Source organism: Sciurus vulgaris (assembly GCF_902686455.1).
Source record: "Sciurus vulgaris genome assembly, chromosome: 9".
Lineage (NCBI taxonomy): Eukaryota > Metazoa > Chordata > Mammalia > Rodentia > Sciuridae > Sciurus > Sciurus vulgaris.
In genome coordinates this window covers 131,153,337-131,170,238 of record NC_136469.1, presented here as the reverse complement: position 1 = coordinate 131,170,238, position 16,902 = coordinate 131,153,337, and the positions used below count along the sequence as shown (strand labels likewise).

Below are 16,902 nucleotides of genomic sequence, written 5' to 3'. Positions count from 1 at the left end.
GTGCCAGGCATATTGCTATATGCTAAAAATCCCAAATGAATTGGAAACGTCTTTCTGCTTCCAAGTGAGTAACAGATAATTATATAAATAATCATTATACTGTAAAGTTGGCATTTATTTGGAGGCATGCACAAATTTCGGTGAAAACATTTCAAAGGTGGAAAGAAACTAGGAGAAAGAATGAGGTGATATATTTTAAATTCAAGTGAAGGAGCTGACTCATTTAGAGGTCATTTCAAACGTATGGTGACATTGTGTTTTTTTCTGAGGAAGCTGGAGAGAGGTATCTGTTGCCAGACACACATCACACTAAAGAAGAAACAAGGAAATTCTCTTTCAAAACAGTTTAAAAAAATATCTAGAACTGCCCTGAAATAAAAGAAACCTTCTGGTACAATGTATGTTGCTAAGGATTTATTTTTTTACACTCTTTTGCCTCCAAAGAGAGTAAAATCATACAGGCACTTCCAAACCCTTTGAGTTTTGTGAGCGTTTTGTGTATTCAAGACGTCAATTGAGCCTCGCGTTGTAAAGTGTGTGACTATAAAGAAAGGGTTAAACGGAAGAGGGTGGCTTGGAGATGGGAATGCAACCAAGACGGTTGAAAAACACCGTTTTCCAACTTGCAAAAACTCTGAACTTTTAAGCTCCCAAAAATACACATGTGTGTGTCTGTTAGCGCAGGCAGATCTATTTCGGTAGGTTTTTTTTTTTTTTAAATTTTTATTTTAAATCAAAATCTCTGTCTTTCCTTTGCTGTGTTGCAAGCACTGAGCAGCCCCCTTAGGATCGCGTGGCAAAAGCTGCAGCACAGGCACTGGCGACACTATTTATTTATGAGCCGCGTTCAAAGCCGCCCTCTCCCCATTCTCGCGCTGCGAACCACCATCTCTTAGCCCAGGTCGTCTCTGGGGCCAAGGAGTTGGAGGTGGGGGCCCGGGAGTCTCCTTCCTACCTCAAACTTTGCCCGAGCGTGGGAGCGAGAGCGCGAGCCAGGACGCACGGGAACGCGCCCGCCCGCCGCCGCCTCCGCCTGGCGCTGGCAGCCAGGGCCTCACCTCTCCCCTGCGAGGTGCGGGCTCCCCTCGCGCAGCCAGGGGGCGGGGCCGGGCCTCGCGGGGCGGGGCCGAGGGGTGGGGGCTCAGGCGGCTATATAAGGCCCGCGCCAGCTTAACTTGGGACTTGGGGTTATTTATTTGGGAAGCGCCTGGACGGCGGAGGTTGGTGGTAGCTGTGGCTGCGGCAGACGGTGGTTAAAAAAGGAGGCGGCGGCGACAGCGAGTGATGGGAGCGCCGAGGCTCCCGGGCGCAGGCCGGAGCTGCCGAGCTTTCCAGGCACGGCGGGAGTGCTGAGGAGAAAGGGGAGCGTCCGGGGGCCAGCAGCCGGCTCCAGAGGCGCGGGCTGGTTTTTTGTTCGCAAGCGCTCAGCGCCTGGCAGCCGGAGCGAACAACTCATTACAACAACAACCCACCTTTCAGCAGCCAGAGAGACTTAGGCTGCCGCGTCTGTCCTATTGTTTAGACACTTGCCAGGGGCTCCAGAGCAGCAGACCCCGCTCTCTGTCGCCGCCTTCTCTCTCCCTCACCTCCCTCCAGGGAGCGGGAGACACGGAAAGCAGCCGAGAGGGCAAGAGGCAGGAAGGAAGGACTGCCCCGGACTGTAACCGCCGAGTCAGGTGCAGCATCGGGAGCCGGGTGGCTTCTCAACGTCGGCGAGAGGACTGCTACTGTGGAGGTGGGAGACGGTATCCAAAACCTGGGAAAAGTTCTGCACTTTGAGGAGGAGGACCCACTTGTGTGAGGCTGCCAAGAAACGACAGAGACTCTGCGCCCGCCTGGAGCTGGCTGTTTTTCTTCCACCTTTGCCATCAGGTGTCTGCCGCGGAGCTGCAGCGTATCCGGGAGACGAGAGGGGCTGACACACGCGCGCACACACATTGCCATTCAGCTGTCGCCTGGACTCTACCAGGAGTAGCGGATCTCACCCTCCCGCCTGCCACCTAGCTATCCTCCAGACAAACTAGCAGGACGTGGGTCGTGAACACCTCCACCTTGGCCTTTGCCTTTGCCCTCCTTCCGGCCTGCCTTCTTGCAAGTCCTGCCCTAGTCAGTGCCTCTACCGCCTTCGCTGGAGCTCTAGTCCTAAACTTGGCCTGTTGGATTTCCTTTGCTGGAATTTTGACTAGTGGATATTCCTACCCCGCTGCAGCGGTCCTACTGCCCTTTTGTCTTTCCGTGTGACCTCAGGGCAGGCCCTTGTGCAAAGCGTCGCCAAGGACGCCGGGCGGGAGGCGGGTTTGCCGAGACATCCTTCAGCGAAGTGCATGTGTGTTTGCAAACCAACCTTGCCTGTCTGGAGACCGCGAGGACCGGTCCGGGCTACCGCTGAGCAGCAGGCTGGGGAGGGGCTGCGTGAGTGAGCCGAGCCCTGCACCCCGCAGCGCCGCCCCCAGTTCCCTGGGGTGCACAAACGCCGGGTGCGCCCCCGCGCGCCATGCCCAGTTGCTCGGCGCGCTCCGTTCTGGGCCCGAGGGGCTCCTACGCCTTCTAGCTTCAAGGAGTCCACTTTGATCAAGAACACCGTTACTACTGAGCTCCCCTCTTCTGCCTCGCACTTCCCCCACCCGCACTGGAATCGAATTTGTAGAGGGGTGTGTGGGATCAGAGTATCATCTCACTCTCCCCCCTGGCAACCGTCCTTTGCATCTTCACAGTCCTTGGGAGTCTCAGCTCTTTTACCGCCAAGTCCATTCTTGAGTGACGGAAGACGTGTGATTTCCTCCCCCACTGCTCCTGGGGGTCTCCTTGCACCCTCGGCCAGGCGGATTGATCTTCAGGTTCGAAAGTTGCCCACGGAGTTCCTGCCCTGCTACAAGAGGGCGTAGAGGGAAAGGGAAGGAGTGAGCCTGTTTCGGCTCTATTGCCTTGAATATTAATTATTACTGTTCCATATTATTTTGTGCATATTTTCCCGGCCACTCTGGGTTGTTAATCCTGCGCCAACCACTGGGCCTCAGACACTGCGCGGTTCCGTCGGAGCAGCGAGCTAAAGAGAAATCCCCAACGCCTGCAAGCAAGGAGGCGGCGGGGGAAGATGCGCGGCATTGGCTGGCAGACGCTGTCCCTATCGCTGGGGTTAGTGTTGGCGGTCCTGAACGAGGTGGCGCCGCAGGCGTGCCCGGCGCAGTGCTCCTGCTCCGGCAGCACTGTGGACTGTCACGGACTGGCACTGCGCAGCGTGCCCAGGAATATACCCCGCAACACAGAGAGACTGTGAGTATGGGTTCTTCGTCTTCCCCTTCTCCCCATCGCCTTAGCGCACCCTTTTCTTCGAGCCTGAAAGGACCGAGTAACCCAGGGACCTGGGACCAGTGCCTGGGGCAGCCTTTCTGATTCTCTAGATCGCTCACCCTGGGGTAGGGCCCTCCCGGAGAGCCAAGGACTGGAAGGCACTGACCAGGACGGGGTCACTGCCCAAGGAGGGGCGGGTCCGCTGGCGGCTGCGTTTGGTCCCTTTTCCCTGCTCTTGTCCCGCCACTGCCACTAGCAGCCTCTTGTGGACGAGTTCTTCAGGGCTGGGGAGATGGGAGATGGGGAACAAGTATTAGAAGATGACCCAGGCTAGGAGACATGACTTTGTTTTCGGATTCCCTATAAAGAGTCACCTTGCTGTTGCAAATATTCGTAGGTCGGTTTTAGGACCGAGTCCCCGCCCTTGTCGCCGCGGTTTGGCGTGGCGGGGATGGCAGGGGGGGTGCTCAAAAAGAGAAACTTAGACTCCCTGGCTTTGTGCTGCCCTCCTGGGAACGAAGGAAGGGGAGAAAGGTCATAGGGTGCCCTGGGGTATTACTAACAGGCAGGAAGGGTGCCCCCGTAGGGCCACAGCTGGCTTCGTGGCGGTGCGCAGCCCCCGGCTACTATCCCCCGCCTCCCTTCTGCCCGGAGAGGCGGCGGTAGCGGGCCCCAAGAGACTCCTCCAAGATAACGACTGCGGCGGAGGACCGCGTCCCAGGGTTTAAGTGAAGTTGGTGTACCGGTTCGCCAAACCCGCAGCCGCGGAGATGGATCTAACTGCTTAGGCGACCCTGCGGCCCTCGGCTGCCCCCTCCGGCTCTTCCTGCTGAGCCCCTGCGCCCCAGTCCACCTTTCTGGCAGTTTCTGCGTCCCTTCACGTGGCAGCAGCTCCTCTTCCTGCCCCTCTTCGCGCTCTGGTGCCCACAGACGTCCCCGCCTCCCTGTCTCTGCGAGTCTCTAATGAAGAAGTAAACGCAGACCTGGCGTTGACGGCCCACGCGCTCCTGGTGGGGCGCTTCCCGAGTTCAGGGAAGCGGAGCATGGAGGCCATTCTCTTTGTGAATGCCGGAGCCGCCGCCCCAGTCGCCAGAGCGTCCTAGGCACGCAGTGCTCTCTCGGGGGCGCTTGGACCGGGCGGGCGAGGGCGATGGGGACCCTTGCGCTGGGACTCTGTTCCCGCGGCCTCTCCCTCGGGGGTGTGAGGTCAGTGAACTGCGTAGAGGACGCCTTCAAACTCACACTTCTGCACCCGCGCGGTCTGCAGCGCCTGGAGTCGCCCTTCTTTCTTATCTAACCCATTTCTCTGGCCCTCTGCTTAAAGGCCCAAGTTGAACCTTTTCTTCCTTTGGAAAGGCTCATCTGGCCCCAGCCTCACTGGGTCTCCCCCTACCCGTTTTTCTTCATCCCTCCCAAACCCTCAGTGGTGCCCAAGTTGGGCCTTAACCAGGGTTGTCTTATCAAGATGTGATTGATCCCCTACATTTGCCTGGAGTGGGAGGTAGTGATTCCATGTTATCTCAAATAGCCGGTAAAAGATCCCGACGATTTTCGGAACAACTTAATGATACTTTGCTCAGCATAGAGAAATAGGGGAGAAAGGAAAGGAAGTAATGCAGAATTCTGTTATAGTACTTGTCATTTCATGTTCTTCCGAATAGTTCACAGTTTAAGCACTAACATGTCTTACTCAACCAAAAGGGAATGCACTGGGGTTGGGGGTGGGGGATGACAATTGAGTTTTGGATCCCTGAAAAAAAAAAAAAAAATCCCTGTGAAGAGATTTATAAAGTTTTCAGAAAGTAGTATAGTCAGTGTTGGCTTATAAAATTCTTTTATCAACAAAGTAAAAACTTAAAATACACGTTTCAAACATGCAGTTGTTACGACGAAGGTAAGAGAGAACTTAGGATCCAGCAGGAGAACATTGGAACCTCAGCAAAAGCTGGTTTTGCTGGAAATGATCCCAGGTAGGGCAAGTTTAGATCTTGAACTGAGATGCCAGAAAAAGAGGATTGTGACTCTTGAAGGAACAGTGGTGCTGAAATTTGAACAAAAATGTCAGGGCCTGAATACCATTTCCATTATTGCCCCCGCTAGTAGTTTTCGCTTTACAATCACAGCGGGATTCCCTGAGCCACAAATGAAGAGTTTAGTTTTTATACAAACATAGAATTGTTGGAAAGTAAATGCAGGTTCTTTGAAATGCATTTCTTTTGATGGCCCTCTAACTTTTTTCTTTACCTTAGGAAGTTTGCCACCATGCTCCCCTAAGGATAGTGTTCTGACTTTTTTCTTGAATAATATGAGAAAATCCTTCTCTTAACTTTCTGAGGGGAAATTCAGTAATAGTAAAATAACAGAATACCTGTGAATTTAATACACACATCCTTATAAAAACAAAAATCCAAAGCTCTGCATATATATGTGTATATGTATACATCACACACACACTCACACACACACACACACACACAAGAACAATTTTCATAATACAATTACTTCATTTTCTTGTCAAAGGCCAGCAAGAATGAACTTAGTAAACTTGAGCATTTATTCAATATTTCTTCAAAGGTTGCCCCTTTCTCTCTTCCATTTACTTTCTAAACTACAAACTAATTGAATCAATTTTTAGGGTTAAAAGTTTGAATCTACTTTAAATTTCACTTTGTTTAACTAAGTGTAATAGAAATAAAATGGAGCTTTCATTTTCTGGTTGTCTCTTAGGGATTTGAATGGAAATAACATCACACGGATTACGAAGACAGATTTTGCTGGCCTTAGACACCTAAGAGTTCTGTAAGTGTCCTTCCTCTGTAATATGGGGAATTGTGTTTGTTTTCAAGATTGCATATTTAGAATTGTTACTTGTATCAGTTTTTAAAATCTTTCCAATGACAGAAATTAAAAAAAAAAATTCAAAGGTCTTGTTTCCTTTATTTTTTATCATTGTAGTAAAACTTTTAGTAAAAAATTGGGCTTTTATTTTAAGATTGGACATATGTCACAGAAACAATGTTATAGAAATGACCTTAAAAGTGTTTTATCATACCCTAAGTACCTTATGCATGTAAATTTGTAGAATAGTTGCTTTCATAGTATGAATAAATAATGTGGGACCTCTAATATTTTAGTATTTGAGATTAACTTGAAAGTCTGAAGTAGATCTGTGTTTTAATATTAATGAGATGAAAATATTTAGACTTTTTTCAAAGAACAAGTGGATATAATTTCTAACATTAACATCAAGTCATCCAGCTTTTTAACAGAGCTGCAAGTGGAAAAATGTTTATCTATTAAAATACATTAGTTATAATTTGTGTTAATTTTCTTGCCCTTAATATCTTTGCAGCTTATATAAAATTGTTGCAGTATGATTACTTCTTTACCTAGTGGGTTAATTTAGCTATGAATCAATCATCATTCAAAAGTCAATGCTACATAAACTTGTTTTCTCCCACGAGATTGTAAATATTTACATCTTAATGGCCATCCACTCTGTAAACTCAGTGTTCAATTTTTAAGACGTATTTTGACCCTTATGAAATATTTTGGTTGCTGATGGGTATCCATAAGTCAGAATTCAATATGTGTGTGATGAATTACTGTAGTTAAGAACTCAGTTGAAAATCAGTGTACCAAAAACAGCTATCAAAGCTGCAATGTCATGGCTCCTTTGTTATATTTAAGGTTTAGAATTTGAGTAGTGAATTTCGTGAGAAACTGCTTAAGTGTTTTCTGTGAAACTTTTGTGATGTGGATGCTTTTTCTTTTCCATGAGTTCTTTCACATATATCACCATTAAATTTGCTATTAGTTCAAAGCAGAGCAAACTTTAACTTTACAGAGAGGAAGAGGTTATAAATTTTCAGTTGCTGAATAGGAATTGATTGAGATGGTAACATTAAGAAGCATGTTGTATTTTTTCATTTCAGTCAGCTTATGGAGAACAAGATTACCACCATTGAAAGGGGAGCATTCCAGGATCTTAAAGAACTAGAGAGACTGTAAGTATTTTCAATTCCAAACTCATGACAACATGACTGTAGTTTTACAAACTCTTGAATTTCAAGGCTTGTTTCTTCTATTTCATGTTTTAGCTTTAAAAAGTAGAAATGGGTAGAAAAGGGTAGATGAGTAAGTGGTTTTCAAACAAATTTACAAGCAGAGTTTCTGGATATAGGGTATTAATTTGTAATAAAGCACAAAAATGCAGATTTACTTTCCTGAGATATTTATTTACTTGATAACCATTGCTTTGGCACTGAAAGATGTTCATGTTTTTCTTATTTGTTCATCTGTTTTTTGCTTGCCTATGCTGGAAGATAGGTGGACATTTTGTTTGCATTAATAGATTAATAGTGCATATGGAAGAGAGGTTTTCTAATAGTAATTTAATTTCCATGTTGTTGCTTTGTGTATCATTAGTGATATTTTAAATTTTTACTAATGATTTAACTTTTGATATTTATCATTACAGTGAACATTGCTAATAATTGTTATTTGCAACTTTATTTTGTTATTCTATAGTAGCTTTTAAAATATTCCTCCTGGGAAATAAGTTAAAGATTATGAAAGTAATATCTGTTATCAAGGTATGGTCATTTAACACTGACCCTTGTTTTTCCAAGATTAAATGTAACCTTCAAACTAAAATAAATATTTTTTGGACACAAATTCTTAATGAATTCATATATATTACTTGATTTTTTTGTGTTTACAGTATATATTTACAAAAGGCAAAGCCTCTATATGAAGTAGAAAAAAATTACAGACTTTGTAATTTGAAATGTAATTTCATATTCTCATAGGTCTTGATTATTCCACTTTAGTAAGTTTGCATTCTAAGGACAAGTAAAAGATCTACTAAAAGTATTAACAATTATTTTAACAAGTTTTCATGTCTGCTTTAATAGTTACTTTAAGTAAAAATAAAACTTTTATGTCAAATAATAAAATGTGTTCACTTTAGTCAGAACATATAGTCAGATTCAGTAGGCCCAAAGGCAGAAGTTAATTCTGTATAATTGTCCATAGGTGGAAAAATGACTTGTCATTTTCTGAGATATTTATAAATACATAGGCTTCATTTTTTATGACCTCAAGTAAAATCCAGAAATGTCTGCTACATTTATCATAAAACTTGGCCCATGATGGATATTACAAAATGCATAATATAATTGTGGGATTAAAAATAAATTTAAATCACTACTTTGAACTAGTCTTGGGAGAATGTAAAAACAAGATAAATATTTGATTGAATTCATAGTAAAGTTCATAAATTCATACTTATTTCTAAATACATAAAATTATTCTGAAATTATTTATTATCTGATGTCCTTCAGAGGCATTCATAGGCTTTGTGACTAACTCACAAATAGATCTTTAATCATTATTTTTTAAGGTATTGATACAATCATTTAAATTAATAGGTAATTTAAATAACCATATAAATATTGACAGTTTTGTCAAGAATAACTTCTGGCAGTGAGAAGGCAATATTTATATCTTGGTTTTTAAACAATTTTTAAATCAAAGAAGAAGTCTTAATGGTTTTTCCTGTAGCCTCTACTTTGGTTATATTGGAATTGTAAATATTTTCAGAAAGACTAGAAGAAAACACACTTCTGGTTATTTTTCAAGTTACTCCAAATATCATTTGCACTTTCATCTTGACTGAATTAACTTTTCCTAAAAATTATTAACGAGACACTGTATGGTCTGAAATTTGATTGGAGTTGTAAGTGGTACTATTTTTTGACTTTGCCTTCCTCTGGGAATGTCACTTCATCTCAGAACAATTTTCTATTCTACTAAGACTAAGTCAGATGTTTCAGAGTGGGAGGAGAATTTGTAATTTTGAATGAAAACTAATATATATGCAGGACTTCTTTAAATCACCCCAGCTGTTGGCTGAGAGCAAATATTTCATATTTGTGAGGAAAAGCTGAGAAAATTCCTTTTGTTTACAACTGCCAAGTCCATCTGATGGAAGCACATTGTTATCTGACAGCCAATTCATCTCCTTGGGACTCTGGAATTCAAAACCATTTCTTAGGAACATTGTGGATACACTTTTCAAATATTTATTTTTTAAATACATTAAATGGCAAGCAGTTTTACTAAGGAATGCATTCAACTTACTGTGAAACAAAACTATTTTAAATTTTGTTCAGCATATTGTTTTAAAAATAAAAATTTAAAATAACAACCAAAAAGCTACCTTGTGAGTATCATTCTCAGATTGTTATGGCCTTTGGTATACACCCCTATTTTAGTCAGGGTCATTAACATCACAAAATTGCTTGCTTTTTCAAAAAACAGCAAGGGACAATGTGAAAGACAGGAAATAATCAATGAATTAACTTTAACTATGAATTGTGTAAACGTAAATGATTTTTTAATAATTTAGTTGTGAAATTTTATTGGAACTCTAAATTATGAAAAGATGTGTAAGTGCTGGCATATGTTGTAAATGCCATTCATACAGTGAACAGTGACCTAATTTTCTTTCCTTGTATGAAGAACAAAAAAATAAATAAACTATTTATTTTACTTGTGTGTAATTTATGGTTCTAAATTATTTTCCTTTAAAAATGATAAAACAATTGTAAATGATATTTTGTAAATATTTAAAGTTATATTTTTCTCTTATTTTATTTCAATGTAGTTTTTACTTGATCTAGAGAGAAAAAAAAGACCTGAAATCAGAAGATAAGATTTGTGCCTTTTTATAAATCCAACTTTTTAATCTGTAAGAAACAGGATCATGTTGTTAGGTTGAATTTAATGTTAGCATGGAATAAGAAAACCATTTTTTGTAAATCAAAGCATTATAGTGGCAAAAGAAAGATATTTTTCCACTTCAAAGAATGGATATAATTCTCAAATCTCAGTCACAATGTCAAGGAATACATGGATGTTGGAATCCTTCCTCCCCCTTCTCCCTCCTTCCTTCTATCTCTCTGTATCTCTCCCTCCTTTACTTTCTTCTTTCTTTCCCTCATTGTTTTCTCCCTTCCCCCTTTCCTTTCATTTCTTTTTCTCCCACCTTCTTCCCTTGTTTCCTTTTCACTCCCTTCTTTGTATTGTGTAGAAACGACATCAGATGATGTGGTCATCATTAGAATGTGGTCATGAGTCACTGTATGGGAGTAAATTAATTTCGCCTACACACCACGAGCACACATGGCTTCCTGTATTGTCACTCTGCCACCACAGTCCCCAGACCTGCATGTGCAGTGGCAGATTTTCTAAGATGCTTTGTATTGCCAGCAGTACCTGGTTTTTTGGGGGAAAAAAAATGAATTGAGAATGTTTCCCCTTTATATTTTATTAGCTGGTTTCTTATTGTTTAATCAGAAGGTCCTATAGAAATCTAATGTAGTTAAATGACTAGTTAATTCAGTGCAAAATCAATTAAGAGAAAAGAAGAAAACATACCAACCAGTTAGCGACAGTAACAAATAAGAATACTTACAAAGTATACTTCTTTCATATACTTCCTAGAAGATACCTTTCTATAGCCACAGTAAATTCTCCATACTAAATTATTAATACAAGATATTTCTCAGCGGGTAGATAATTCTTTAGATGGTTTTTAAAAAAGGCAACATTGGGATCGAAAAATTCTGTGGACTGCCGTAAAATTCTCTTGCTTACATAAATTTTCAGTTCATGTACTATTATGATAATGCTGTAGTCATTGAGTTATGAAGGCTTTTTTTGAGGAGCTAGGCTATTTCAGGGTTACACTATGGAAAATCATCTTCCCCTTTTGCAAATTCCTTCATAACACAAATAGAAGAGTATGAGAAAGTATAGGGTTGTCATTTTTAAGACAGTTTGATAGCTACTTCAGTACTGCAAAAATGAAATTTAAATATGTCTGTCTACCTTATGTTAAGAGACCAAAAGCATACCATGGAAACTCTTGGATATTAGGCTTTTCCTGGCCATTACAATCACCTTCTAATCTTCAATAAGGAGATTGCTGAAGTGGTAAAGGCAAGTACGTGGACTGTGCCATCTTCTCCCACCAGCAATGTGTCAATGTGTGCTTTGTGGACAAATATTGCTTTAAATGTTCCCAGTTTTAGTCTCTTTCTATTTAAAATGATTTTTTTCCCTTAAACTTTGTCTGTAATTATTCATTTTTCTTGAAAAATTAGTCCTTAAAATATTAAAAGGTACCCTTGTTTTGAATCCTGAAAAATAAGCCTGTAAAATGTTTTGAAGTTTCCACAGAGTAAAAACAAACAAAAATAAATAAACAGAATTTCCACCAAGTTGATACAAATGAAATATATTCATTTTAATTTAGGAAAGTCTTAATTCCTTTCCGAAGAGCCTATCTTTGAGCAAATACTATATTTTCATCAAAGAATATCCAAAGGGCACATTTCTTTTCTTTTTCTAGGGTGGTGCTGAATTAGTCCTCTTTGCATGAACATGCCATTCACAAGCAAGTGACAGTGTGAAGTTGAGAGCCCTGGCACTCTAGGGCCTTTGTTGTGGGTTGCTACACATGAATTCAAGTGCAGAATATGTGGTGGAACAGGTCTGAAGGAAAGCACAGTTTATCCTGTTCATCAAGGATGTCAAGAACCCCTCTTCTGACTCATCCTGCAAGTTTATAGGCAACACATGATATATATCTTTTCTTATTGTAAGGACAAACTAACAACAGTGCTAGTCTCCTTGGACAAGAATGTGAGCTCATCTCCAGAGCTGTTCTCTGGAATCTTTGCACCTAGGTTGAAAGTCACTGCAGTTGCTTTCTTAGAAATCCTCTTTAAAGAAATACATCAGACTGACAGGTTGAGTGTGCACATTGCATAAGGTAAAAATGCTCTAAATGATGCAATATCCATTACACGTCAGTTATTCTTACATACATATGGACTATTTTAAATTATGTTTCCTGATTGTGGTCATAGAAAACCTTAATGCAAATGTGCTGTTGCAAGTTTAGCAGAATATTCAATCCATCTGAGAGGGTTTCTTGTGCAACCTGTTTTTATGGTCCCTGAAGTCAAACTGTGGTGAGAAGGCCTGTTTGCTCTTATAAATTCTGAAGCAGCAAGGCTGTTTATTTTTCCCACATCTGTTTTGGGCTCATCCTTTGTGACAGTGTTTGCTGGATGCTGTGTCTTTTATACCTCCCCTGAAATGAGTAGTTTCATTTGCACTGTTACAAGGTATTTGCGGAAGCAGCAAATGTCAAATATTTTACATTTTATTCTGTTTTTCATTACTTTTGGATACCTTTCTGCCTGAGTTATGCCTTCTACACTGCATTTCCCAACTTTGCATGAATTGAGACTTTTCTGCATGGACTTCGTATGTATTGTTCCTTTTTCTTTCAAAGAAAGTTATATCTTCTGGTCTGGAAGGAATATTGGTAGAAATCTTTTCAGAATGAAATCTTGGTAACCATAGGAATGATTTGGTATTATGAAAGTTGAAATATTGCTTTAAGATAGCCTTTACAAAAAAATTATTTGGCTTTCCTAATTTCAGCATCCATCCACTCTGGATGCAGGTGGGCAGTTCTGAAACACTGACTTTGTATGTAGGATCTGGTGTTGGAACACAGGGTATAAGTTATCTGGATACTCCTGTTTTTAAGTACCTTGCAATATTCTCTGCTGGTGCCTGGTGTCTTCTGAAATACCAGGTAAATACTCATCAGTTGTAGTATTGATTATACTTTCTAACCATGTACAAACTTTCAGTCCTTCTTTTAAAAACAGAAACATTAGGTAAGAGAGATGTCAGAAAATCCTTAATTTCAATTCCCCTTTGAGATTTTGAACACCTTGTTTCATCTTTAAAAACTTCAGTTTCCTCACTTTGAGAACAAGGCTAGGTATTATGGTATAGCTTATACTGGCAGTAGAAGGTTTAGGTAAGGTAATGTACAGTTTCACAAAATTCTTTGCACACAGTACCTAAAGAACTATCATTATACATTTCCATATACCTCTTATTTCTCAGAAGTTGATTTTTAGGAATTATGTTATTTTAACCATTATAGTGTGTGCATAACAAATTATGTTATTTTAACCATTATAGTGTGAGCATAACAAATTTTTGCATTGTGTATTAAAATTATGCAATAGTATAATATGCATTATACTGTTAATTTCATTCTGATTATCTGTTACCATATAGTATGATCAATAGAAGAGTCCAAACTCTTCAAGTTTTGTTTCAGAATGTTTCTCATAAACTTTCTGAATATGTAGAGAAATATGAATAAGTAAAAGGACTAAATAGGAAGCAGTCTTTTTACTAAAAATGTTGACCTCAGCACAGAATACAGGGGACGAAATTGTCCAATGACAATACAAAACTATTTAAAATACAAAACTGTATAATACAAGCTAAGTTGATAATGCTACTGAAAGTTTAAATTTTGTTTTTGTCATGACTGATAAAAGTTAAAATACTTGGTTCAAAAATAGTACAATAAAACATTTAAGAAAAGATAAGTGGAAATTTTATCTGAGAAGAAGTCAAAATAGGGAACTAATTAGTTCTACCCTTGTTCATTTGTGTATGAGAAACAGGATGTTGGAAATAATGAACTTTCTAAGGCAAATTCATCAGATGTTTATTACAGACCAGGTGTGCAGCTAAAATACCTCACACTGACAATGACATGTAAGAACAAAGCATGAATTTTTCACTGGCTTTGGTAAAACCGTTCTTATTTTACATTTTAAATTGGATGGAAGGTTACAAATACTAATTGAATTGAAGTGGAAGTTGAATAAAATAAGACTGTAATATCTACAAAAGGACAAAAGTCACAGGAGCAGCTGGCATGTAATAATTTAGAACAAAGCTTGTCAATAATGTTCAGATGCCCTTCAAATCGAGGTTGTTAAGAATCAGCATTTCAGAGGCCAGTGGTGTTTTGTGTAACACAGAAAGGTCATTCACTCTTCTGGAAGTCACACTCAAAATTAGCTGGTAGCACAGAACACACACTCATTGGGACCCTCCTCATCTTTGCCCTAAGATAAAGTGTCTCAGAGAAACATCACACACCTTTCTCAATCCAGGAATACCATCCAGAAAATTTCCAGATAGTCTTGGAATCTTGGAGGCAGATTCCACCTCAGGATGATGATTCAGGGCTGGGTGTCATTTTACTTCTGTTATCTCCTTGGACATGATTAAGTTTCATTAAATATCTCTACCCTGAGTAGTCGGCAGTTGACTCACCTGGTCTGTATAAGGAGCTAGTTTGTGTCGGTCCCATAAACAAGTTATGCTCAGTATCATCCTTCATTACATCTGTTTTCCTGTCTTGGAACCATCATATTTTAACACAGGCTCACTTGTATTACAATTCTTATAATGACACTACTCTTTAAGCCACTAACAATTTTTTCACATGTGGAATTGAAAGTAAGATTATTTTTTTCTTCAGTTTTTTTTTAGTACTTGTTTTGCACCTTAAGAGTCTTCATTATAATTCTTGATTTTAAAAACTGCTCTTTAAGAATTTAATTTATGGTCATTGTACAATAATCTCTCCTTTTAAATGTTTTCTGTATTGAAATATTTTGGAAGAGTTTCTTCTTTTTTAACTGTAGTACTGATGGAAGAGAGAATAGAACAGAAGTCAAAAGTGAACATAATCTTTTTAAGGAAAAAAATAGCAAACATATCCTGGTTTTTGGCTACATGTTATATGATAAGATATGATATTATTGATGCTGGCTCTTTTTGTGTGATACTATCTTGTCTGATGCTTAAAATGGAAATGTTTCATGGTTGGTTTAAACTTATTAAGATCATTTATAATTGCTGTCCTAAAGGAGTGAAAAACTACTTAAATTCAGAGAAAAAAAGTTTTTATATGTATTTTTTTTCTTTATCTCTCAATGATAGGTATTGAAAGTAGGCATTTTAAATAAGTGAATGTAGAGTCAGTTTTTTTTTTTTTTAATTAAAACAGTGTTTTATTTCAGGTAATTAGTTCATAGATATTTAAGAAACTAGTTATACAAAACTGTTTTTCTGAGGGAAAATTGGTGAAAAGGCAAGTTTCAGCATTCTATTATTTTGAATTATTGTTGAGGAATGTTAGACTGTGTTTCTTCTGTAACTCAGAAGGTATGTTCTGGAGTCATGCCACTTGAATTCAAATTCTAGCTATCTGAGCTGCATGTCTCTCTCCAAAATAGCAGTTAAGAGTTGTACCTACTCTTGGGGATATTGTGAAGAGTGAATGAGATAATTCATGTAAACCTGGCAGAACAGGGAGTATCACATAGTAAAGTTAATGCATGTTAGCTACTACTCTTGGAGCAAATTAAGAAACACTGGGAATATGAAATTGATAATTAAGAGCAGGACACTCCTTGTTCCCAGTTTGAAATATCTACTCTCTCACAACATATGAAGTAGTAGTATTGATGCAGACCCCTAACAAGAAAGCTAGTGACAGCCATCATTCACTAGCATATCTGAATTTGTTAAACTCATTAAATTTCTTCCAACTTCTAGGTGATGTTGAGAGGTGGGGACCAGAGGGTGGGCAAAGAGGCAGATGGAAAAGGAAGGAGGTTAGTGCTGCCTTGGACACGTGGAAGCAGGTAGAATAATCGGGCTTTGGTTAGACACTTGGCTGGAGCGGGGCATCAAACCTCAAGGGACACCCCAATAAGTATGCCAGAAGAAAGCCGTCTTGGTATAAAATTATGTCAGGCTCTTGCTGAACAATATCAAAGGAGGAGGGCAGTCTGTTGTCAATCACTATTTTTAAGACCCTGCTAAGTGCCTGGGAAGGACATGTTGAATGAGAAAAGACTTCTCTCTTTGCCTTTTGATTTGCTTTAAAACCCAGTGAGCACCAGACAAGGGAGGGAGGGAATACAAAGGCAAGGTCTTTACCCTCAAAGAGATCACAGGCTAGTGGAAAGAGACCGTACTTGAGTAAATATCATACAGTGAAGGAACTCTTACTTATCAAATATTTTGGCAGCATAACCAAGGGAGGTGTTGACTCTACGAAGGAGAATTGGGAAGTTGTACAGAGGATGTAAGGAAAGCACCCTTTGGTGAAAAAGGAATCACCCTACACAGAGAACTGTGTCTGCAGTAATTCAGGTTTGTAGGAGGGTGGCTGTCATATGTGAAGAATTGGATGAGTGTTGTTGATCACACGGTTTGGATATTATTAAGAAAAATCATGTCTGCTTTTCAGGAATCGGAATTGGCTCTTTGGACAGTACACCTCCTTCCAAGAATGATTGCTTTCCTAGAAAAATTTTCATTGCCACCATTGTAAATATTGTGACCTGATTTCTTTGGAGATGACTTTAGCAAATCATAATTAGGCTATATTTTATCAAAATTAATGGTAGAATCTAGAAGTACTTTTTCCTTAGAATCATGCCCAAGAGAGAACAAATAAATAAAAGCTTTTGGGTTTCCTTTAACCTTGTTATGGGCTTTATTCCTAAAATTCAGTGTAAGTGGGAAGTAAACCCACCCTTTCATCTCTACTTTTACTTGTTGTGCCTTATTTATCTTGGCATACATTTAAAATGAGTATACATTTTATTAAATGCCGAGAAAGTTTTGGTCAAT

At 40.0% G+C, this 16,902-nt stretch overlaps 1 protein-coding gene across 1 annotated transcript in view; it reads left to right on the top strand.

Moving 5' to 3' along the window:
- Positions 1-1,180: 1,180 nt before the first annotated feature.
- The window catches only part of SLIT2 (slit guidance ligand 2), a 338,311-nt gene continuing 322,589 nt past the window's right edge, over positions 1,181-16,902 (top strand). The window contains 3 exon segments of the mRNA XM_079153098.1: positions 1,181-3,273; positions 6,019-6,090; positions 7,227-7,298. Coding sequence (XP_079009224.1) covers positions 3,095-3,273; positions 6,019-6,090; positions 7,227-7,298 — 323 coding nt within the window. The 5' untranslated portion in view covers positions 1,181-3,094.